This window comes from Vidua macroura, chromosome 2, assembly GCF_024509145.1.
Source record: "Vidua macroura isolate BioBank_ID:100142 chromosome 2, ASM2450914v1, whole genome shotgun sequence".
NCBI classification, from domain to species: Eukaryota; Metazoa; Chordata; class Aves; order Passeriformes; family Viduidae; genus Vidua; species Vidua macroura.
Window position 1 is genome coordinate 30313368 of NC_071572.1, and position 24958 is coordinate 30338325.

Genomic DNA, 24958 nt, shown 5'->3' on the forward strand with positions numbered 1-24958 from the left:
GTGGGCTAGCCAAGCTGGCTTATGACCACCAAACAGACGTGGTTGATTGTCCTGCTTCTCCTGCACTGCTTACCTTTATTGCTGGTCCATGTTCCTTCTGTGAGCTCACTAAATTCTGTAATTTGGCAAAAAAACCAAAAAAAAACAAACAGCCATCCTTAATTGTTTTCTTTTATTTTCTGATAGAGAAAGCTGACAGGACTTCTTCAGAAGCCTTATTAGGCAGGACAGCAAAGGCAACTGGCAGAAGTGCGCAGCTAGGACCAGGGAACATGGGAGGGAACCTGGCATTTATAAATGGGACTGGTCCTCCACCACCAAAGTGCATTTGTGATGGCAGAGTGGACTTAAGTAAATTGTAGTCTATTGTGAAACCTCATCTTTCAGTCATCAGTAGAATTCACTATGAATCCTCTCAGCTGATCATAGCAACTTCCTTGCATGGCCTTGCAGGGCCCGATTTGTGGTTGTTTAGGCTCAAGAAAAGGAGTCTCAGGGAGAACCTCATCAAGGAGATGTAGTGAGGTTGGGGCTGATCTCTTCTACTGCGCCTTCAGTGAGAGGACCAGAGGAAATGGTCTTAAGCTGACACAGGGGAGATTCAGATTAGATATAAAAAAAAAAAAAATCACTGTTTATGTTGTCAGACATTGGAATTGGATGCCCAGGGAGGTGGTGGAGTCACCATTGCTGGAGGTGTCTAAACAGGTATGTGGATCTGGTGCTGGGTGATGTGGATTAGTGGTTTAGGGGTTACAGTGATAGTGCCAGGTGAGCAGTTGGACTGGATGATCTTGTAGGTCTCTTCCAACCTTCATGATTCAATGATTCTATGATTCAATTGGGCCAGTTTGTGTCCATTTTGCCACGAAAACTAGAAATTGAATTGTGGAAGAAGACTATCACCTTTTCCAGGCAACAATGACAGCATTATTCTTTCTGAGTACTAGCAATATAAGAATAACTATGCAAGATTACACTATTAAATTGAAATAGTTTAATTTTAAATTAAAATTCAGAATATCTTTCTGGGAAGGTTCCCATGTTTTAAAAAGAAAGGAAAACTCAGGGAACTACAGGCCAGTCAGTCTCACTATGCTAAGGCACATAGAAAATAAGGAGGAGACTGATAAACCAACATGGTTTCACTAAAGGCAAATTGTGCCTGATAAATTTGGTCGCCTTCTACAAGAGTGTTACAGCAGTGGTGGATGAGGGAAGAGCAATTGACATAATCTACCTGGGCTTGTGCAAAGCGTTTGACACTGTCCAGCACAATGTCTTTGTCCCTGCACTGGATAGACATGATTTGATAAATCAACCACTCAGTGGGTAAGGAAGCGGCTAAATGGTTGCACTGAAAGATTTGAGGTCAACAGCTTGCTGAGCAAGTGGACAAGTAGCATTCCTTGGAGGTCAGTACTGGAACCAGTGCTGCTCAACATCTTGGCAGTGTCACCCAGTGCACCCTCAGTAAGTCTGCCAACAACGCCAAGCTGTGTGGTACAACTGACACATTGGAGGGAAGGGATACCATCCACAGGGACCTGGACAGGCTTGAAAGGTGGGTCTGTGTTAGCCTAATGAAGTTCAACAAGGCCATGCGCAAGGCCCTGCACCAGGGTCAGGCAATGCCAAACACAAAGGCTGGGTATGGAATGGATTAAGAGCAGCCCTGAGGAAAAGGACTTGCGTGCTTACTGCCCTGAAAGCCAACCATATCCTAGGCTGCACCAAAAGAAGTATGACTAGCAGGTCAAAGGAGTCAATTATGCCCCTCTACTGTGCTCTGGAATATTGACCTCAGCTCTGGAACCCCCAACATATAAAGGACATAGACCTGCTGAAGTGTGTCCAGAGGAAAAGAAAACAAAAAAAAAATTAAATAATCAGCCTTATTTCTTGTCAAGTCTGTCTTTCATCTTATACTATGAACCACAGAAATGCTAGAGATTTTCCCTCAGACTTTGGTCACTGTATTACCATGACAACAATGTATTTATTGTAGCCATTATAGATGGACTTCAGATGGTAACTGGATCCCTCAGAAGTCTATGGGTGAGCTTTTGGTCTCCAAACACCAAGACAAATGAAAGAATTACTCTCTCCTGAAGAGCTATCTAACAGGTAACTTATTTGCTTTAATTTTTTCAGCCAAGTCCACTGCCTTCCATCAGTTTAAATCTACCAACTATTTTAATTATATGGAAAACCAGGTCAAACTTTTGTTCACCACATTGCTTTGCTTTTTGCTGACTGAAACCTATAATCTGGCAAGTTAATGCATCAATCTGACGGGATGTGACATATGGACATCACAAAGGTTTTTATTCTTACTGCTCACATTATTCTACTTTTCAGAGTTTTCCAGCCTTGCACAGCAGAAAGGTGTAAAGCTTTGTTCTTAAAGAGCTCACAACTAAAGGATGCTGTTTTGCATACATACAGGTTTGGAGTGTAAAAATACATGATAGAAACAAGACCTGTTACTCTTCTGAAGACATTGATGCATGAGGGTAATCAAGTCACTTTAGCAATAAAAATAACTTCAAACTTAAGCACAAGTTTTAATACCTTGTTTAGTCAAAGGTATACTACAAAACATACAATTCTAGCTCAGCAAGCAAGATACTGCAAGATTCTTAAAGACTGTGTTTCCTTAGCTTTAGGAGTATCCAGACAGAGAATGAAAGGCCTTCTACACAAGGTTTTGTCGATAAATATACATTAAAACTGCCATTAATGCCTGTCAATCTGCTTCTAAAAGATGTAATTAGAAGATCAAAAAACTAATTAGAAATCTGTTTGATCTCAAGAGGTTGGCTACATACTGACAATCTTGAAATAATTTGTAACAGAAAGAACCATTAAAGCTTTATATAATTCTGAACTTGAGCAACTGATATTTTCTAAGATACAAAAATGGTGCACAGTTTTTTTAAATTAAAATTATATCACCAAGGTAGTAATAAAAATTAATACTTATTAGTAAGAAAAAAAATATTAATTTATTTAAACCAGATAAAATGTATAACTTAAAATCTCAAGAAGATGATTTAAACATACCAAACCCAATGCTTTCTAGCAGGAGAAACACCTGAAAATAAACAAGAAATGTGCAGGAAATATGGATTTTATATAGGGCTAGCCTCATTGGAGCTCTCTCAGCTTCTGCCTTTTCTAGGGAGTAGTCTGGGGACAGAGCCTGCCTGGAAGCCTGGCCTGGTTCTTCCAGTTTCAAGCATCTTAGAAGAAACCACCACACTTGGTTATACAGAACAGTTCCATGATTCAACCACTTGGGTTGAAATTCTGCAGTCTGGTGTCTACCTGGGAATTTTGATGATTCCTATTTTCAGTCAGAAGAGTTAAGAAGTAGAGATTATATATATATTTATGAGAAAAGTTAGTCTTTGCTTTGCAGGTGTGTGTGTTCTTTGCAACAAGGATATCCCCATTTAAAAATCTGCCTGAATTGGCCAATGTTTAATAAAACTGAAGTTTTTACCCATCTACATTGAGAGTAATGTTGTTATTTGAGTATTGGTTTGGGCCAGGCTAAGCTAGCATTGCTGGCACAAAAGTGATCATATCCTTCCCCTGCCCATTCCAGCTTATGCCAGTAGTTGTGAACTGACTTAGTGAACTGATTGTGAACTGCCAGTGAATTGAGCTGACTTAAAGTGACCAGCAACAACTAAACAAAAAAAAATATTTGATTACAGTGTGATTACTAAACCACTAAGTACTGCATAACAACGAATATACAGGAAGGGAGTAAATCAAAATTACACAGGCAGACTTAATTATACTATTTCCTAATTTCTGAGTGCTCAGCTTTGCATCCATAGCAGTTAGTATTCAAGGCAGTTTCTGTGAGTGTGTGACTTTGCTAGGTCTTAAAAAATGGAAAACCTCACTATTTGGCATTATTGTGTTATTTCCAAAATATCAGCAGCCTTACACTCATTACAGCTAACAAGCTGTATCAGCCAGAGTGGTCACAGGGTCCTGCTGTAGGTAGGGACAATGGGCTGCAGTAAGAGGCAGGGATAAGATGGCCCTCCTGCTGGGCTTTGAGGCACTGCAGAGGGGCACCACATTTGCCAGCACTGGGATGCCCTCCCAGATGCCAACATGGGCCAGCTTTTCCTGCCTGTCCTCCCTGACCGTCAGCTTGATGCCTCCTTCTGTACCTCAGACTCCTCCTCACCCCAGTTATACACTGCAGGATGAGCACATGCTCATCTCTATTTCAGGCTGTCCAAGTCCCAGGTACTTCCTACAAACCCCATTTTCAGACTTTTCTCAGCACAAAGAATCTTCTCCTCCAATCTCTTTATCCCATGTTGCCACCCAATCTCCCTCTTCCAGGCTCAGCTCCATGCTTGCTCCCTTCATGACATCTTCTCTTTCCAGTAGATCATACCACTCCCTCCTCAGCCAAGCTGGTACTAAGGACTTCTTTTCCATCTCTTCTTTTTCCTCACTGCCAGGGATTACAGCTGAAATTTCCTTGTCTCTCTTGCTCCTTGTCCATATTCCTTCTCCTACTGGTCATCATTTTCAACTCCATCCATGCTCACTATTCACACTCCCGCTGACCCATTTTTCACCCCAGCACATCATGTCCTTGCCTGACCTGTACAAATCCTTGAGTCTCAGCCTTGCCTCCATTTCTTCACTCAGTTCCTCTCAAGCCCCACTTCTCCTCTCATTCAGAAATTAGAGTAAAAGGTTCAGCAGTTACTCTAAAGTGGCTTAAACCCGCACTGGTTCCAAAGGAGATCCTTTGTCTTCCTCCCACCTCTGCAACTTGTGTGGCTGCACAGTAACCCAGCTTAGGAAAACGCAACAGCTGACAATTAACCCATCCACATAAATAAAAGGCTAAACTTCAGCAAGATCAGCTTTCTGCTCTGACACACTGGTGTCCAGAGTTGGGAATAAGGTAGCATCATCCTTTGCAGTAGCAGCAGAAAGGTACATTGATGTGATGGTTTGACCCTGGCTAGATGCCAGGTGCCCACCAAAGCTGCTCTATTACTCTCCTCCTCAGTTGGATAGCAGACACAAAATGTAATGTCAGGTTCAAGAGTTAAAGATGGGGAGAGAGACTGGAGATCACCCATGAGTTACTGTCAGGGGCAAAACAGACTCAGCTTGGGGAAATTAACTGAATTTATTACTAATCAAATCAGAGTAGGATCATGAGAACTAAAACAAATCTTAACACCACCTTCCTGCAACTGCTCTCTCCTTCCCAGGCTTAACTTCATTTCTGATTCTCTAACTCCGACCCACCAGTGGCATGGGGAGACAGGGAATAGGGGCTGCAGTCAGTTCATCACATTTTGTTTCTGCCATTGCTTCCCCCTCAGGGAAAGGTGCCCCTCCCCTGCTCCAGTGTGGGGTCCCTCCCACCAGAGACAGTTCATGGAGGACTCCAACAGGAGTCCTTCCCACAGGCTACACTTCTTCACTAACCACTCCAGCGTGGGTCCCTTTACCACAGAGTGCAGTCCTTCAGGAACGGACTGCTCCAGTGCGAGTTCCCCATGGAGTCACAAGTCCTGCCAGCAAACCTGCTCCTGTGTGGGTTCCCAAGAGGTCACAGCCTCTTTTGGGCATCCATTTGCTGTGACATGCTGTCCTCCAGAGGCTGCAGGTGTATATCTGCTCCCTGTGGACCTCCAAGGACTGCAGGGGCACAGCTGCCTTACCATGGTCTTCAACACAGCCTCCAGGGGTATCTCAGCTCCTGAAGCACATTCTCCCCCTCCTTCTTCACCACACTTGGTGTCTGCAGAGCTGTTTCTCTCTGGCTGCAGTTATGCCTGCCCGTAACTGTTTTTTTCCCTCTTATGTATGTTATCCCAAAATCATTAGCACCTTTGCTGACTGGCTTGGCCTTGGCCAGCAGTGGCTCTGTCTTGGAGCCACTTGGCATTTGCTCTGTCAGACATCAGGCAAGTTTCTAGTAGTTTCTCAGAAAATACACACCTATAGCCTTCACTAAAATCTTTCCATGCAAATTCAATACAATGGATAAAAGCAGTCTTGCAATTACGGCTCTAGCTAAAATGGATAAGATTTGAGGAAGCAATGGGAAATCAGTCTTAAATGGAGAAATACACTATACAGGCAGAGCTGCTTGAGTTCATGCCAGAAACATGTTATGATTCCCAGTTACCACTTTGTTCTTTAAGACAATGGTTTGCAAGAATGCTTTGGCAGAATGAGTGGAGATTCACATCAAATATATTTCTCCAAAAGAAACCTGGAGACTAGCTATGAAACAAGACTAGGAAAAAACTTCTAAAGCATTATTAACTCCAGAATAAAATGCAAAAAAAAAAAGGGCTGGCCTGAAGTGAGACACTTCCTACATTATAATCCCCCCAAAACAAGTGGCTTCCACTGCAGTCACGCTCCAGTCAATGTGTAAGAAGAAATGCAACAATTAAGGCTATTCATCAGTTGAGATTTTGGAACCCATTATCCATATTCTATTCAGGTGTAGTCTGTATTTCAAATTTTGGGGGACACTGTCAATGAGGAATGTGAAAGAACCTTCAACAAACCCTGTGCTGGAAACATCTTTCTGCCAACTCTACTATGCTCCCCTGAAACATTCTTTTGCTGAGATAGCTCATTTTGCTCAGGGAAAGAGTTTAGATTTGCCAGTAAAGTACCTGCACACAACACACATCTGTTAAAGGAAGTTACCACTGTGCCCTTACATGAGCTAGTTTCAGCAAATATGTTTAAGAACAGACAAGATCCGGCTTACCGAAACAACCTTCCTGCAGAACCATTTCTCAGCTCTCTCTGCAGTGCCTTTCTCTTTCCTTCTCTGTGTTGCAAAACATTAATCTAAATTCATAATTCAGATCCTCAAAAGAAGCGAGAAAGGTTACATCAGTGCCTGAGTCACTTTAAGTTTTGCACATAAAACTGTGAAAAAACATTTTTCATGAATGAAGTAGATAGAAAGAGCCAAAAGGTTTGGGTACGTGTTCACTGCTGACAAATACTTAATAAATTTCAGAAACCTTCTGTGGCTGATGCAACGTGAGAAATCCTCAGAGGACTTAGCATACAGCACCATCTTCACATGCAGATAGCCAAAAGTATTCCGCAAAAGAACACTGTCCTCTTCTTGGGGTGCCAGATGGGTGAATCTTAAAACTGACAAACATGAGATTGCAGAGCAACCAAAAAATTCTAATTATAAATCTATGTCACATCATCCAAGCCATATGCAGAGTAATTCAAAATAAGGAGAAACAGAGGAACAAATGGGTAGACAAAAGCAGAAAGTTCAGGCCTGCTCCTCTTCTTGAGACCATACACAGACAAAAAGCAGCCTCCCATAAGAACAAGGCCACTTTGTAGCATTCGGATTTTCAGACAGTACATCTTACTTCACAGCTGCCGTGCTACCGCAATGACTGTTCCCTTTCCATCCAACCCATCCTCGCTGCTCTATACATGAGTCAGACTGGAGACCTGTTCAGCCCCTAAATATGTGCTTAAGTCTTTCCATATTCAGGAAAGAAACTCAGATTAAATTCTGAATAATGAAAAGCACGTGCTTAAGTGTTTACCTGAATAAAGCTGCTCTGCTGAATTTGTGCGAAAATGTCAAACGCACATCAGGCAAACTCAGGATCTTCCACAGCACTCCTGTTTGCAGAGCCTCTGCCATGAAAAGCACTGTGTCCCAAAGGGGGAAAAAGTTTTTCCTGGAGAGCAGCCCAGAACGAAAGGAGCCATCAGATCAAAGATAAGTCTTACCTCCCCCGCTACGCCCCTCACTTCCCCAAACAGCAGATCAAGGCAGAGGAGGACTACAAAAAAGGAAAAAAATAGATTCGTTTTCCATCAGAAAAATGAGACATTCCCCAAATCCCTTGGTTTCTTCAAGCAATGCAGCTAGGAGCAGGCTGTTGCTTGCCTGGAAGTTCATAGACCACAAGATGTGAAGTCATGGAGTGCCAATGTCAAGTTATTTATTGGCATCCTCCGCCTTCAAGCCACTTCACAGGTTGGCAGTACGCAGGAGGGTGTTCAAACTGACCACAGCAGGCTGACCTTTCTGCTTCCACAGACAGAATGGTCTCCAGCCTCCATGATTCAAGAAGCCATGGATACTTTTGTTTGCTGGCCACTATTCATTAGATTTGGGAGACCAAGCTGTCTAAACTCAAACTTCTTGGAGCAAAGAAAAAAATGTTGCACATTTTACATTATGTCTTAGAAATATGAAAGCTTGCTGCAATCTTCAAACACAATATTTATGAATTGGTCTTTCAGCCAAATCCACTTTTGCATAAGGATATACAGCTGCTGGTACCCAAAAGTATGATAGCTCCCAAATATATCTTTGCCATTTTTAAAATCATTCTAGGGGCTTGAAAATAATATTTTCTTTCATTGTAAGTGAAATCTCTAGTTCTGATGTTTCAAATACAGTCTGAAATTAGCTGGGTTTTGTGTGTGTTTGTTTGTTTGTGCACAAGAATAATTGATTAAATCAGCACAAGTGTAACTGATTATACACTCTAACAAAACTACTGAAGAATTCAGAAGCAAAACCAGCAGTATTGTGAAGAGCCATACCCAATTTTTATGCTTACATCTCCTATATGGAATCCCCTCTTAATTATACAGTAGCAAATTTGAAATGTGTCATCACCTCGTACCACTGGATATCATAGATTTTGAATGTAACCTGAATTTTTCAACACTGTTAAATAAATTTTTTTAAGATGTCTCTTTAAACTTTTTTGTTAAAGGGAAAAATTTGCATAGAGGAATATTTAAATATTCACAACTTACAAAGAATGTCAGCCCTCTTTCATTAACCAGAGCAATGACCCTCTAATAGCTTCACACTGAGAAAAAATATGGCAAGAAAAAATATGCAGAGAAATATGCCAAGTCTAATGCCAATTAGGACTTTGAAAATATATATTATAGACTGGTCAAATGAAATGTGGAATTCAGACTTAAAAATTGAACTTACATCCTTCAATCCTCTGAAAAATCATCTATTTTTAATGGAAATAGAAAAGCTATCTTTATCAAATTTTTCATTCAGTTGACAACAATAAATCTATTGTTCAGATGTAGTGGAAATGGGTCTTCGGAAGAGGAGGGTTTTAAGAAAATCAAACAGAAATTGCATCAAAGAAGAAATGCTTCTTTAACTGCTTTCTATATATAGCCTGCAGTTTTTGATTCATTTTAGGTTTGCCAGAATAACAGGCAATTGGGAACCATGAATTTTTTTTTTTTAGCATTCCCATAAGAGAAAATGTATTTGCTTGTTTAAGGGAGAATAAGCGAGTTTAATGTTATGTCTTTTACTTTAAGAAGTATATCTGCAGGGATCCAGATGCTGAGAAGCAGAAAGCTGATAACTTTAGCTTGAAATGCTATACTATGCATTAAGAAGCCATATATCTACTATTTATTTCACAAGCATGAATTAGGTTTTGTGAAAAAGAACACAACTTTCAGTCAGACTTGCAAGAAAATAACAATACTTGGCACTCTCCAAATGCTTTCCATCTGAAAAATGCAAACAATTAAGAGGTAGCAGGGTGGGGGGGAACTCGAGCCACTGAGCAGGAAACCAATGGAGCTGGGACATCCAGGGAGGGCTCCAAAGCCATCAGGTGTTGCACAGCTGGAAGCAATGTGACAAGGTACTGCCAGGTGTATCCTAACCACAGAGGTGGATCAACACCCAAAAAAACCCTTACTGTAGCTCCTCTTTCTGTCAATGGCTTATTTAGCATCCCAGAGCCCCCTGCTTCGTGCCCCGCTCTGACACCTGGTTATGACTGGCACCCAGAATTGTTCATACCCTACAATACTTTGTAAAGCTGCCCTAGTTTACAGATCAGAGAAGTGATGCACAGAAAGCATTATGTATGTGGTCTAAGCTCATAACATTGCACAGTAGAAGAATTATGAATAAAACCCATTTCTCTGGAGATTTCCAGTTTTGTCACCCTCAATAAAACCCATTTTACGCAGACTTCAAAATCCACGAGTATTTTTTTCTGACTGCAATAAGATGCCAAATATTTATTTTATCAGTCCAAAACTCAATTTGCTGAAACCCTGCATCAATACTTCAGAGGAAATTCTAAGATTCTACCCAGAAGAAGAGGAAGGATTACTAAGATGAATATTGTGCAAATAAATCTCTGCCTGGATCACCAATCTTACAAACTGCTGCTTTGCCCTAAGGCAAGTACCTTAAAATAAGCGCCTGTACATAGAAGGGGTCTAAACAAGCTAAATGAAATTCCTGGAAACATGTATGATGCATATCAACTTTTTACAGTGCTGTAGTCAGTGGAGGCGAGAATAACAGACTGAACGAGAGTGCGAGACAGCAAGAGGAGAGAATAAAGGAGGGGAGGGCGGGCAAGGTGGAAAGTAGAAGGTGCTAAGACCTGAAAGAAGTAAAAAGAAAAAAGATCCTAGTAAAGGAAGCTAAAGATTCAAAACCAGAAATATAAAAGGAGAGGGAAGAGTTAGAATACAAGGTGAGATAAAAATTTAAAATTAAATAAAAAAAAAATCAAACCAAGAAAGTGAGTAAGTTTAGACCTTTCAGAAACTCGAGGCAGTAATTCTCTGTAAGCCAATCTCTCCTTGATTTCAGTGGGAGTTTTGCCTTAATGAGGACAGCAGGACAGGCACCAAATGCAGTTTCATTTCTTATACTTGAATAACAGCAAGATAGAACAAGATATTCTGTTGTTGAAAGAGATGATGCATTTTTGAATAAATATGGATGTTAGAAGCCAGGCAGTATAAATGTAATTGCTAGAACGAACTGAGTTACATCAGTGTGCGTCAGCTGACAATAAGGTCCTTTGTGCTGGGAAGAAAGAAAAAAGATGGGAAAAAAAATGACTGGTGCCACTCTACAAACAATCAAATTAAAGGCCCAGAATTATTCCAGCAAAGCTTCCATTGACTTCAGTGACAGCCCAGAAAAAAAAGAAGATTCTTCAGTCCTTGTTATAAAAAAATATAAATACAAGAATGACTATGAGTGACCTATTTATTTTTTATCAGTTTTGCTCTTGCTGAAATTGTTGGAAATACACCCAACTGCTTTACAGAATTATAGTTTGATTAGGCTGTTTATGTGAAACTATCTTTCCCAAATATTGTATTACTATATGAAAAAAAAATCATTAAAAAGTAGATTGGAGAATAAAATATTCTTCTCATCTTCACAGCCAAAGATAAAGCAAATTATAACAACTCATTGCGTATCTGATAAACAAAATGAAGATTTTGCCTAAGTAAATAGTGGCCTTAATGGTCCATGTAGAAATCATATAGCTGTCTTCCCCTTTATAAATTATAAACTAAAGGAACCCTAGCTGGAAGTGTAACTGGAATGTGAGTATGTCTAATGCAAAGGCTCCAATTTAAAACCTTTTCCTGTTTTATCTGTCAAAACAAGGAACAGACCAAATACTGCAAGTCAAATCCATAGAATTACCAATAAAAACACCGAGGCAGATATTTTGTATGAGAATTAGAAATAACAGAGAAATATCCTATCTCTAGCTGATCATGCTGCACACAGTATTTATTATTGACTAGATTTTGCAAGCATACCATTCTTATGCATAATATGGGAAATATATTAATTTTCCCAAAGTATTAATGAGAGTGTCCCACCCAAACCAGTAAGTCTAGGACATGTTCAAAGTCAGATTTATTCAGCTGCTGACTCAATCAGATAACCAGGAATGCTCAGGTTTTGCACAGTTACATCCACCTGTTGATTTAGAGATTACAGGTGGAAGCTGCTGTATTAAAATTGTCCTCCAGCTTAAAAAATTGACACACCTAACAGAGGGAATCAAGAGAAAAACAGTCTGGTCTGCTTATCAATGATAATAGCATAATAAATGATCAAACTCAATTATTACTGTTTGCAGGGCTAACATTATGCTTAAAGAAATTCATTGCCATCTGCAAGCCTGTTAAAATTGATTATAATTTTCTTGTGCTGGTTTTCTTCCCAATGGTTGAATAGCATTGTCTGTTTTTAAAGGAAAAACCCCAAAGCCGCTTGAATAATAAATTGTTTATCCCTTGATAGAACAAACCATAGTGATGAACTTTAAGAATGGTTACCAAATTAGAAATGAGAGTGAAAAACAAGTACTTTCCTGTTCAAGGCTTTGTTTTTAATGTCTTTTTATTTTTAACTAGATTGAGTGCTGATTACAGAAAATTCAAGGCTACCCAGACATCAGGCTGCTCAATTGACTGGAAAGTTTGATGACTTCTCTAAAAAGTGAGGTCTGTGCATGAAATTAAGTCAGTATCACTGGTTCTACATAATTTAAGGGGGGAGAGATGAAAAGGTTAATATTGCTTATTAAATAATATTAAATGAGATCAAACAAGACGTGCAGGATTCAGGAGGGCTCTTGGAGCTCCAGTTGTTTCCCCAGGCTGCTTATGCAACCTTGTTTGTGCAGGCAGTGCAAGGGCCTGCCATTTTATTACATAAGGTATACCAAAAATATACAGCTAGGCAGTTGTGAGCTCCATTAAACGCTGCATTCGAGTTTTTGTATCAGTTAGTGTCTGGAAATTTTAGGAAACTACCACAAGGACTTAAGACACTGCTGAATTTGGGATTGGTGCTTGTTGTTTTAATAGCAATAAACCTCATCAAAAAGCCAGCAAAATACCATCAGTGTGAGCTGTGTTTTAATACATTGTGCTTTGACCATTGCTTAAGTGAACAGCAATACAGCCTTCGGTTTAGCACAGCCGTTGTAAATGCAATCCATGGCTTTAAAATATGCCTTTCAGATGATTAAGCAAATTGTCTGGTCTAATAAACAGCAGTCAACACAACATTTCTGTTTTAACCAGTGCTTAAATTCAGTGGATATTGAAGAAATTTAATTCCCAGTCCTCTCATTCTCAGTTCATAATGTCAAAGCCTGGTCTTGTAGAGACAGATGAAACTCTAAGTACAGCAACACCTCTTCAGAGAAGATGCTCATCTTGGCCCAAATCCTCTCCCTGACACTGGGCAGCAGGGAAGGCTGGGGAAGCCTGTGTCAGGCGGGCAGGCATGTAGCAATATTGCAGTCTCCCAGCAGGGACTTCTTCAGCCAGGCATTGTATCTTGTTATTCAATGCCTTCAGGTGGGATTGCTTCCCTGAATGAACTGCTTTCTGAACCTACTTGAACTCAAGAAGATAATCCTCACCATGACTGCACAGCTCCACAACAGGACACCAAGGAGGGCGCTCAAGCAGTGTACACTGCTTTTTGTGGTACAGTTCTGGACCATGCCTTGGCTCTTCTTTGGAGCATTTCAACCAGCTCCTCCCAACCAGCCTGTTCCATGGCAGATGTGCTGTAATGGGGCCAGCCCTGAGCAGGGAAGGTACAAGCCACCAGTAGCATCTTGGCCTTGGGAACTGAGGGGGGCTGGCCCACTTTGTTTTGCAGAGCAGACACAGGGAGACTGCCTGGCTCAGCAGCTCCTCTCAGCCATGGTCAGACACAGGTGCTGAGGAGCAAGTACAAGAACAAGTCAAAACAGTGGTGGTATTTCTTCAGGATACTCACCAAGCTTCCAAAATATGCAGCTCAAAACTTCCTATGCCAGAGGCAGTGGTTTTAAATTTAATAGCCCTTGATGGATTTCTCTTCCATGAACTCATCCAGTCACCTCATTAGCTGATGTAACCTCTCAGCATCCACATCCTGTGGTGAGGAGCTCAGCATTCTGACCACACTATGTGAAGAGCAATCTCCTTTTGTTTCCATTCCTGCAACTGTCTGCCCAGTGCCCTCTGCTGCTGTGGCTGTGATCAGTCATTCCTGGTTTGCCTTCTCCATGCTTTGCTTAATTTTACAGATGTTTGTTGCACTGTCAGTCCTGACACAGGAGTTTTTCTGATCACCTTTGCTCCATCCCTCTAAACTTTCTCCCTCTCCATTATCCATCTCTGATGTGGGGGAATCAACAGCACAGGACACTGAAGATATGGCACATTACAGCTGCTACAGTAAAATAATGAGGGTTTTTTTTTTTTATTATTTTCCATCCTTTTAAAAACAATCTTAGTGTTCTATTTCCCTTTGGTTTTTAACTCACACCTGCACATTGCGTTGATTTTTTCTTCCTGAGCTGTCAATGGAAGATTTTGTCTAAGCCTTGGCACTTTTGGTGACCTGTAGCCATTAATTTCTATAATTAGAGATGTATTTTCTTCTATTTATTTTCAAACTGATGTGCATATTACATTTATATCACATGAAGATACTCAAGGAGAAAGGGTGATTGAAATGTCCCAGTAGATGACACTGTCATGTCACCACTGCCTGTACATTTTGAAATTAGAGATTTCACACCTGAATTTCCAAATTTCCAAATCTGAGTTCTGATCTCAAACGTACATACGTGCCCTCTAAATATTTTTCCCATATCATCATTCCACTTGGCTAGAAATCTTCTATTTTATGCAGATCCCTAAGAATAGTAGTAAAACAGATGAAAAACACCTTCTGTCATAATCAGGCCAGCAGAAGCCCAGCTGTTTTACACAGACTTGTGCCCAAGCAGGAGAAGGTCAGATAATCATCCTGTTCCCACCATTTACATGGTAATTTTTGGAGTATCTTGATGCTCAAGGCATGCTACCTGCCACAAAGACACAGGATAAAGAGATGGCATTGCCTCAAAGTGCTTGCAGGTAAAGGAGAGGACAAGAAACAGCAGGCAGATGGGGTACTATTATACTGGTATTATAGTATGGCAATACTATTTCCTAGTAACAAAGGTCCAAGCTCACCAGTGACCTAAGTTTTGTGAGTCACAGGTGGATTTTCAGACCAGAGCAGGATTAAAACTAGCACTGGAGATGCATAAGACTATTCTTCCCAAACGTGGCAGGCAGCCTGCAATAAACACTGATTTCTGCCATGATCCTTGGATAAAGCAACAGAAGTGTCTTTACCAAAGTGTAATTAAAACCAATGTTTTGGTTGGACTGAGCTGTGCCTCATGGCTTGCCCTCAGGGGAAAGAGACACAGGAAGAGAAGCATAAAAACCAGTATTTATCCTTCTATCTCCAAAATGTATGTTGAATTTATGTGGACGAGGCCAAGAAAGCCATTCCCCTAAATCCCTCAATCTGATCTGCCAACATCCCTGGGCCACCACAAGATAAATGCAAGGAGCAGAGAATGAACCACATCTGCAGCTTCTCAGCTCCTTATTCAGAGCATGAGCCTACATGACCCACATCTCTTGTCACATCCTTGCCTTTCCTGCCTTGCAGCTCTTGTATTTTTGAATTCAGCTGGCAATATACCATTTTACATATATATAGAGGTATACCTAAGTGTATATGTATATATTCTGTGTCCCATAACATGTCACAATGGCTTTAGTCCCTCCCAAAAAACAGCAATAACAAAAGCAGCACTGCATAAATAAATCCACCATCATCTATGCATTCTGCTTAAATGCTATTACATGGTGTTTCCTTTTCAAACTTCAGTAGTCAGACTCATAAAATCAGTCTATCAGCTGATGCAGATTACCCACTGATTAAATTAGCTAAAATAATACAAATATTTACATGGCCTCAGCCTACTTTTTCAAGAAGTTTTATTAAGATCAAGGACCGACAGACAGTTAAGCCAAATCCAGGAAAATTATCTTTTTATACAGATAATGATCCTTCTACAAAATCTGCAATTCAAGTGCATGTCCCCTAAGAGCCTAGACACAAAACTATAAACACAAATGGAAGTTACCTAAGTTCATCTAACACAGAAAGCAAAGCAATTAAATGCACATAAAATGTGTATTTGTCTGTTATTTTAACTGTATGACATTTACCAATCCAGGAGAGAGGCAAAGAAGCAGAATCAGGGGCTGAACACACACCAGGCAGTGTGGGGAGGAAAATTAGAAGGATGAAAAGGTAGTAGTACCATGCCCTGGTTATTGAAAGAATGGAAACCACTGTGGTTTTGCATGCTCAGATCTCCTATCCCTGTACACAACAAGTGCCAACTTCCTTCTTTCCACCATTCCTTCCCTTGGCCGGGGTTTACCACCTCTATCTACAGTTCCCTGCACCTCGTTCCCAAGATTTGTCATCCATGACCCCACAAATCCTTTCAATTCTCTACTCTTCAGTTTCTCCATGTATCCATCACCAGTACTTCTTCTCAGAAGTGGGACAGTTCTAGTAGCACAATTTCTTGTCACCATGCAAGTGAATTGAAACAGTTTCCTGCTCCACCCTTCCATGACATAACCAGGCACAATCTGCCACTGAAGACACAGTTGAGAAAGTTTCCTATTCTCCTTTCTGCACTCACTGTAGAAGCAACACCTTGGAAGAATAACTGGGGGGAAAGTCCACTCAGCCCATCAGGCACCAACTAGAGTGCTCTCATCCTTCCCAGGAAGAGGAGCAGTTGCTCAGCTCCTAACAGTGCTGGGATGTTCAGCATGCCTTGTGCTGAGAGCATCTTCAAGTGAGTGCAATGGTCAAGCCCTCAACAAGTCCTCTCCCAAGAGCACACGCCTGGAGCATTGTGATAAAATTATACTGGAGAGAAATTCTGGAAGATTCTCAGAGGATCAACAAAAGGTGCACCCCCATCACAAGATGATCCCAAGCGAAATATCTTTTCCCTGCTCCAAACCACGATGCCACAAGAATTTAAATCTCAAAGAAAGTGGTTCTTAGCATAGTGGAAAAAATTCAGATTCCCAGATCAAGGTCTCCTAATGCAGGATGTATACCTAAACCATTTTCATCAAATATGTGGTCAAAGAACAAGTTCTTGTCTTACCATGTTCTCAGAAATAACCAAACCGTTTAATCTGAAACTCCCCAAAGATAGTCTGTCTTCAGCAGGTACTCATCCTGGAAAATACCAGCCTAGGCTTAAGCTTAGGAAATGCATAACCACCTGACAGCAGAGCATTGTACTAGAAAGCACTAGGTAATTTTAACTGTAGAGATCATTGCTGCCTACGATGAAAGAAACAACTCCTTCAAGGGCTCTTGCTTGCTTCAGTGTAGAGATTTGGGAAAAAAAACCCCATAATTCTGTGGATTCAACCCTGCTAATGTGCAGGAAGGCACCTTTATTTGTGAGGGAAAACTAATTTCGGAAAGCTCACTGGAGACCCAGGCTTTGGAGCACAGAAGTGCTGCCAGCTTGGGGAATCACCCTGATGTCACATACCTAGTTCTAGAAAACCTTCATTTTCACATCTTCAGTGAAATAATGTGCAGTTTGGCAATCACATTCTCCAAATTCTCCTGGCCATCTCTGCAGAGCAACCCTGTGTTCATATTCATCTACTGAAATGTATGCAGGATTGGGCCCTCCACCAGCTGACAGCTCTCGGAATCAGATGTGGATCAGTGGATGAGCTGGCTATGTCTGGACACTTTGAACTCTTAATTATTTAGTACCACCAAACAAACTAAACCCACAGTTTAGTGCATTAACATCTCACACTGGGATAAATTAGATCATTTTCCACTTCAAGAGAAAACCACTTGTTGAACTGAATGCTCAGGTTGGCTGCGCCCATCCGAGAGATCCCTACAGCCCTTCTGGAGGTTTAGCGCCATGAAAAAATCCAAGTTCCTCTGCTGGCTGTAACACTTATAATTGCTAATTATTTCTGAGTCACTTGAGTGAAAGTAAGCTGCCATCCTGTAGACAGCTAAGGAGTAGGGAGCAAAGTTTCTGGATGAGCGTGCTTGTTAATTGACAAATCAGGCTAGTGACCACAGAGGAAAACACCACGGCACAACTCCGTGTGAATCCGGTGCTGCCGTTCAGCCGCGTTTTTAAGGTTTACCCCGTTCCACACACGGATGCAAACACGCGGGAAGGGAGTTCTGCGCAGGGCTGCTGCAGCAGCAGGGCTCTCCCAGCACACGGCACAACCTCTGCTCCCTCCAGGACCTTTCACCCATTCAAAATCCCCACTGGTCCTACTGGAAGTTTTCCCTGAGCAAACACCGCCCGGTCGCATCCGCAGACCCTGCTCCAGTCTAGCTTGTAGGAACCCCCAAAGTCAGGAAACGTCCAAGCACACCCAAACGAGATGGCGAGGAGAACCGCTTAGGGGGCAACTTATTTTCCAAAAGGAGGGGCCCGCCCGGCCGGACCACGCCAGCCCGGCCGGGACAGACACACCGCACATAAGCGTCCTCCCCACGGAAACTTTCCCGCGGCAGAGCCATGCCACCCCGCACCACCGGGCGCGTCCGTGACCCCCACGGAGCGGGGGGCACCGCGGAGCTGACCCCGGCCACCGCCGCGGGGGTCACGCGTGGCCGACCATCCCGCGTGGGTGCCCCGGGCGGGCGCCCCCCGGGCGGGTGTCGCGAGTGGGCGCCCCACGGGACAGAGGCAGGGTCGGGGCCGCACGGCCGCGCGTTACCTGGGGTGCCGGTGCTGCGGGAGCGCGGCGGGGAAGCCCCAGCCGCCGCCGCTGCCGCCGCTGCTGCTGCTGCTGTCCGCGGTGGCCACCTGGGCGCGGGAACCGCCGCCGGTGCTGGTGCCGCCGAGCTGGATGCCGCCGCTTTTCCGGTGCCTCCCGGTGCCGTTGCGGCAGCGGCCGCCGCTGCTCCAGCCGCGCAGGAGGCCGGCCTCGGGAGCCGGCAAACTCTTCCTCGCCGACGAGGAGCCGGGGACGCTGCCCGCCTCCTGCCTGCCGCCGGTGCCGGTGCCCTGTCTCATGGTGCGCGGGGCCGCCGCATGCCGCTCTGCCGCCGCCCCGGGCGCCGCGGGACCCACGCGCGCCGGGGCCAGGGGCTCCGCCGGCACCGGGAGGCCGCCGGGAGCCCGGGCTGCTGCGGGGGAGTGCGGAGGCCGGAGGCCGGGGGGGTTGCTGGCTGGGGTTCCTGCTGGGGCATTAAGTTGGACGCGCGGCCTGGAGAGGCAGGGCGGGCGCGGGGGCTGAGGGGCCGATAGTTCTCCGCGAAGTTGGAGCCCGGCGGGCGAGGCGGGGGCATTCTCTCCGCCGGCCCTTCATCGCCGCCCGCCGCCGCCTCCCTTCGCCTGCCCCCGCCGCGGGGCCACCGCCCCGCGCCCTCAGCGGGCGGCGCTGCGGGGGCGCGCTCCGCGCCCCGCGCCCATGGGCGCAGTCGCGGCGCCGGCGGCAGAGGATCTCCCGTGCCGGTTTCCTCCGCCGCTCGTCGCCTTCTCCGGCAGGGAGCGGGGGGAGCTGGGGGGAGTGAGGGCCAGGGGGAGCCCAAACGGGAGGTTGTTGCTCAAAATGGGTCAGGGAGGGGGAAAGGGACCCCGGCGCTAGGCGCCCCCCTACCCGCGGTGGGCGCCGGGAGGCTCGGGCTGGGGCGGTGGGTAGCGAGAGGGCTGCGGAGGAGCTCTCCCGCCCCAGCTCCTGTGCACAAGTGCAGGGAATGTTCCACTGACCTACATATTTTTCCAAACATACGTGACCTTTTTTTTCTCTCTCTCTCGTTCTGTGGGAGGAGACAGGCGAGGATCCAAGAAAAGGAGAAGCTGGAAAGAGAACGAAAGGGGAAGCAGGGGAAAAAAAGCCTCAGCCAAAGAGCCAGCCCCGCATCAAGGATGGTTTCACACCGCCGCCGCGAGCGAACCCCGGCGTGCCTACGTTTACATATGTCTGTAGCGATATCCCCGCTCCGCACCGGCGGACGCCTCGGTAGCCTGACCCCGGGAGCCCCCGGCGGCGCCGCCGGCCCCGCTGGGCAGGATTGCGCCCAGTGCCCGGCCCTGGCTCCCGGGGCGATCCGGCGGGACCCCTGCGCGGCTCCGCTCGGCGGGCTCGGGACACCCTCCCCGCTCGGCCCACGCCTCGAGGGCGATCCTGCGCCCTGTCCGTGCCCGCTGTGCCGGCGGTGGTGGCAGCGGGAACCGGGCCGGAGCGGGGCACGGCACCGCGCTGCCCCGGGGCAGGCTGACGGCCTCGCCGGGCACAGACAAGAGCTCCCGATCAGGTTATGCAACGGCGCACAGGCAATTGGAGCAAAACCTTGACAGCGCTTTTTTTTTTTTTTTTTCCCTTGTTTCAAAGTAGGTCATTCTTTTTATTCCCTATTTTGCCTTTTTTTTCGCCTTTTTTTTTTTTTTTTTCTCTAATACTCGTCCTGCAAAGTGACCAGTAAGAGAGAAGGCGGTGTGGTGTGCTGGAGCCCGGTAGGAGCTGGCGATCGGAGCCTTGCTCTTGCCTCGACGGGCACTCCTGCCGGCTTCTGGCGGCGTCTCCGGAGTTGCCCTTCTTTCCTAAGGAAGGCAGAAGTAGCCGGGGAGCGGGGGTACGGCTCGGGCAGAGCCCGCCGCCTCCCCGCCGTTCCCGGCTGCGCTCCCCGAGCCTCCCGCCGGCTCAGCCCCGGGAGCCGCGTCCCCCGGTCCCCGCCGGCTATTGCCCCCTGCCTGCTGTCGCCCTCGCACTGCCTATGTACCCGGGCCTTGTTGGCACTCATTCACCGGCAGACACCTCATTCACCAGCAGAAAGGGGTTTCCCCCCGAGATACAATATTTGGTTTCAGGAGAGTTGTATTTTTTTCTGTTCAGAGGAGGAGTTTGTTGGGGAGGGAAAGCCCCCTATCGAGGTGCAAGCTGTGTCCCTCCCGAAAGGCCTGACTACACAGCCATGCTTCTTTCAGTAGAGTTTGTGTGGTGGGCCAGGCGCTGTTTCCCCATGTCCCCCGATGCCTCCTTCTGTAAAGACACGTTAATCCTCGCAAAATATCCACCAGTAGAGAACACTGCCCACTCCGGTGTGCGTGTGTGGGTGCAGCATGTGGACTGATGGTTGCTCCAGCTACCTGGCTCCTGCAGGGAGCTGTGCTGCTTCTCCCACTACCTCTACCACCCAGCTCACCCAGTTATCCCGCTGTGATGTTCACCTCCTGCCATACACCTTATCCAGCCAGTTATTTGATCCAATTCAATCCCCAATGTAAATGTGAATAACTACAAAGTATGGAAAAATGTTGTGCTCCTTTGCTGAGCATTTTTACACTATACTTTATACAACAGGCATGACTAATGTCGAAAGGGTAACGTTGTTTACTTTTAACCAAGATTAAATACAAAACTTGAAAAAGCTCCTCCCTTCCTTTGGATGAAACCCAGCATTTTTTCCCATTTGGAAATTGTCAAACAGTGGTTAAACAATCCTTTGGCAAACAAGTAGTGCCTGAGGGAATAAAGCATCAGATACATGGGGAGTGGAATAAAAGACATTTCTGTTCCCGAGGTACTTTCCTTGTGTTACACAATGAAGTATAACATAAAATCTTCAAGCCTTGTAAGGTTAGAGAAAAGGAACTTCCCATGATTATATATACTACATGGTTTGATATTCCAGTCCTTTTGAAACCTACCAAAATCCTTTCCCCAAACCAACCCTGTGCTTTCAGAAGCTGGGAAACCAAGTACCTTAAGGAAAATACCAGGTTGAGAAATGCAATCAGAGACACACAGGGGCTCATGCACAAAATTACATCTCTATCGTACTGTGTTTTAACATCTTCCCTGTGAATTTCTAAGGACACTGTTGCACAAGTGAACAAGGGAGACTGGTTGAGGTTTGTTTCTTAATTCATTCCCTAGGTTACCAGAGTAAACTTTAATTAGGGCAACAAAGAGCAGAGCGGCTGAGGGTGAGGCAGGCTTTTCCCAGCTCATACCTGAATCCCGTTGTGAAATACCAGCCATTCAAAACACAAAGCCTTTCTCTCCATCCAGTGACACATGGAAAATAACCAAATGCTGTCAATCCCATGTTTGGGTTGGAAATTAACCAAAGGGTTATGCTAGATGCTACACGTAAGAACTTTAGGCAAGGAGCCCAGCGTTCAATTTTAAAGAATGAAATCTTCTAATAATAATGAAATATTAGTAAGCAGCTTTTCAGACACCAGGAGCCTGTGATCCAAAGACACAATCTCTTTTGTTTCGACTAGAATAGGCTGGCCAACCTTCACAGCCCAGAAACAAGGCAACAGGGTTTTCAATAGTCCGTGAACCACAGGCTAGGTGTCTCCAGGAAGGAGGGCCAAGGCGAGGAGCCTGAGAGGACAGCAGTGCCCCAGGGACCCTGTTCCATTGTGGCAAGACCATGGGAAGGATTTGGGGTTGGGTGTGAGTTCAACCCAGACACACTGTGTTTAACTCTGCTGGTTTGCTTTCTCTTGCTGCCAGGAGTTAAATTTATGAGGTGCTGCTGCTGCAAGGCACAGGGGTCACTTTGGACATCCCTTGGCTCCAGAGCCAGAGCCTGGCCACCACAATCTGGAAGCTGAGGTCTCCCAAGTACCTAAAGGGGGCCTACAGGAGAGCAGTGGAGTCACTTTTTGCAAGAGCATGTAGTGATAGGACAAGGGATAAAGGCTTTAAAATGAAAGAGAACATGTTTAGATGAGATAAAACATGTTGCCCAGAGAAGCTGTGGATGCCCCCATCCTCACAGTGTTTAAGGCCAGGTAGGATGGAGCTTTCAGCAACTTTGTCTAATGGAAGATGCCCATGGCAGGATGATCTTTAAGGTACTTTCAAACCCAGAAGGTTCTGTGATGATTTTCTGATTGGCTGTGCTATATAAAGGCTTTTAATTTTCAGCAGACACAAGTAGATATTGTAGGGAAATAGGATGCTATTTACAGCCTGTAATTTAAATGTGAAGCCTACATTCAGATTAGTGTTTGTGTAGAGGTAAATAGGGTTCTCCCAAATAATCAACATAAATGGCAACAGTGCTGCAAAAGTCAGAGATGGCACTGCAGGGGAGAGGACTGTGGTAGAAAAAAAATAAAGAACCCACAAAAACCTGACCAATTCCACTGGATATGAAACTGTTCTCTGTAGTTTTCAAGAAAGTAAGGATATGTGAGGCGTTGCGTTCTTCTCCCCGGTCTCGGGCGGCTGGGGAGCCCGGCTAGGCTCTGCACTTTGTCCACAAGACTGGGGCTGCCGCGTGCGTGCGGAGGTCTGGCGTTGAGCCTCCGCGTAGGTCTGCCGTGTTCTGTGGCCGACACTGAGAGGAGATAAAGGGGCGAGGGAAGGCACACCTGTCCTGCGTGGCTGGAGAAAGTTTATTCCTGTGTGGCTGCCGCGGTGGCTGGAGCGGTGTCCCCTAGCACGCGTGTGGTCAAGATGGCGCCGAGACAAAGGAAGCATGGGGTTATACAGGGGGTGGGCAGACAGGGGCGGAAGCCCCCCTTGCCCAATGGGGACAGGTAACGGGGGAGTGATGTGGACCACAGCAGCCTACGGGAACATACTGGGGTGGATACAGGGTTCCAAGACAAATGGGATTGCAGGGATAGGGTAACTGACACAGAAGTTTCAGGAATAAACACGAGGTGACTACAAGACTGACATGGGAAAGCTCCAATGGCAGACAACCTGGAGCAGACCATTGTGAGGGGAAAATGGGGGTACATAGAACCGACTAACTAACAGTTATTAAACCCCTAACTGAACCAACCTGGGATGCAACAGATATGGACAAGGATTCATTTGATTCATATTAATTAAGGGGCACAACAGACTTTGGGCAATTTTTCCTACCTTCCATGTTGAAAGCGAGAGCAGCATGAACAAATAAATGGCAAATAAATCTAATGTCTCATGTTAGTCAGAGAAGTCACACCAGCTGTGTCTGCTGGGAGCTCTGTGCTTCTTTCCAGACAGGCTGGCTGGGGGAGGCAAGCATGGGAGCACAAGGACAGATGTGAAGAGCTCCTTCTTTGGGTAATGTATTTCTGTAATCAATTTTCTTAGAAATTTCTGCAGGGAGGAATAGTCTTCTGGGCATCAGCATTATTTTTCATTCTGCGGCTTGCAGCTTCCTGAGGGAGGGAGATGTAGTGCATACTTATCAACCAGCAGCAGAGTCTTCGAAGCAGGGAAAAGCAGAGAGATGCCACAGTGAAATGGACTTTGGATGCATTCTACTGGAGCTGCCCCAAGCACTGCAGTAGGATGTTTGATAGGTTGTCAGGATCTGTTCCCCTAGAAATCCAAACTCCTTGTTTTTCTGCACGGCTATTACAAGAGAAGAGACAACTTGCTGATTTGAACTTAATTCAGTCAGATCTGGTTTGAAAAAAAGTCCATTGCCAGGGTTTTCATGGAAGAACTAAGCCAGGTATGCAAACTACCTGAGGGTTTGACTTTCTCACCTTATTCCAAAAAGGGGTTGTAAGTTTCCTTTAAGTGGTTAATGCAAAGAGTGGGGAGGAAGAGGTGTGGGTTGAAAAATTAGTTGCTAAACATTGAATAGACTTGCTGTCTGGAAGGGCTGAAATTGCTGCTGGGTACCCAGAAAGCCCTAAAGCTTGCTGGAAATCCTGTGGCTGAGAATTTGCATCTTTTCTGGGAAGAACTTCCAGACAGCATGAGCTGTATGTGTGCACTCAATTGCCATGGAGCATACTGCATGTGTGTGTGTGTCAGCCTGGCGAGCCAAAGCTCAAGGCTGTGGAAATAATTCCTTCTCGTGTGGGAAAGAGATGATCTGCTTACCCTCTGGCTGACAGCAGTCTTTGTGCCAGTGCACCTCTTGGCCCATACAAGACCTTTGGTTCACTCACAGCAGAATGGAAATACATCTCATAGGAATACATCCAGTTTCAGTGTGACTGTGCTGGTTAATAGGAATAAGAAACTATGGCATGTCTGTGCCTGGGGAAAAGGCTCTGGTCTCAAATCAGGCTGATGGAGTTTGTTCAGATTTGAGAGCTGTTCAAGAAAAGGAAGCTCAAGCTTGAACCCAGGAGTAAGGGATCTGCTATTTTTGCTCTGGAAGTCCCAGTGAAATGGAAGATAATAAGAGGCTGTAGTGCTACAACTGAATTAAGAACAGGTGGGAGACGTTTGAATGCAA

The 24958-nt window shown here is 44.9% G+C and overlaps 1 protein-coding gene across 4 annotated transcripts in view; it reads right to left on the reverse strand.

The window, feature by feature from the left end:
• NPAS2 (neuronal PAS domain protein 2) overlaps positions 1-19206 on the reverse strand; it is a 105426-nt gene extending 86220 nt beyond the window's left edge. For 3 of the 4 annotated variants that reach the window (XM_053970740.1, XM_053970739.1, XM_053970738.1), the window contains exon 1: positions 18517-19206. In XM_053970740.1, the coding sequence (XP_053826715.1) occupies positions 18517-18815 (299 nt within the window). In that variant the 5' untranslated portion in view covers positions 18816-19206. The remainder of the gene's footprint in view (positions 1-18516) is intronic. The other variant, XM_053970737.1, reaches the window with a different exon arrangement.
• Between the last annotated feature and the right edge of the window lie 5752 nt (positions 19207-24958).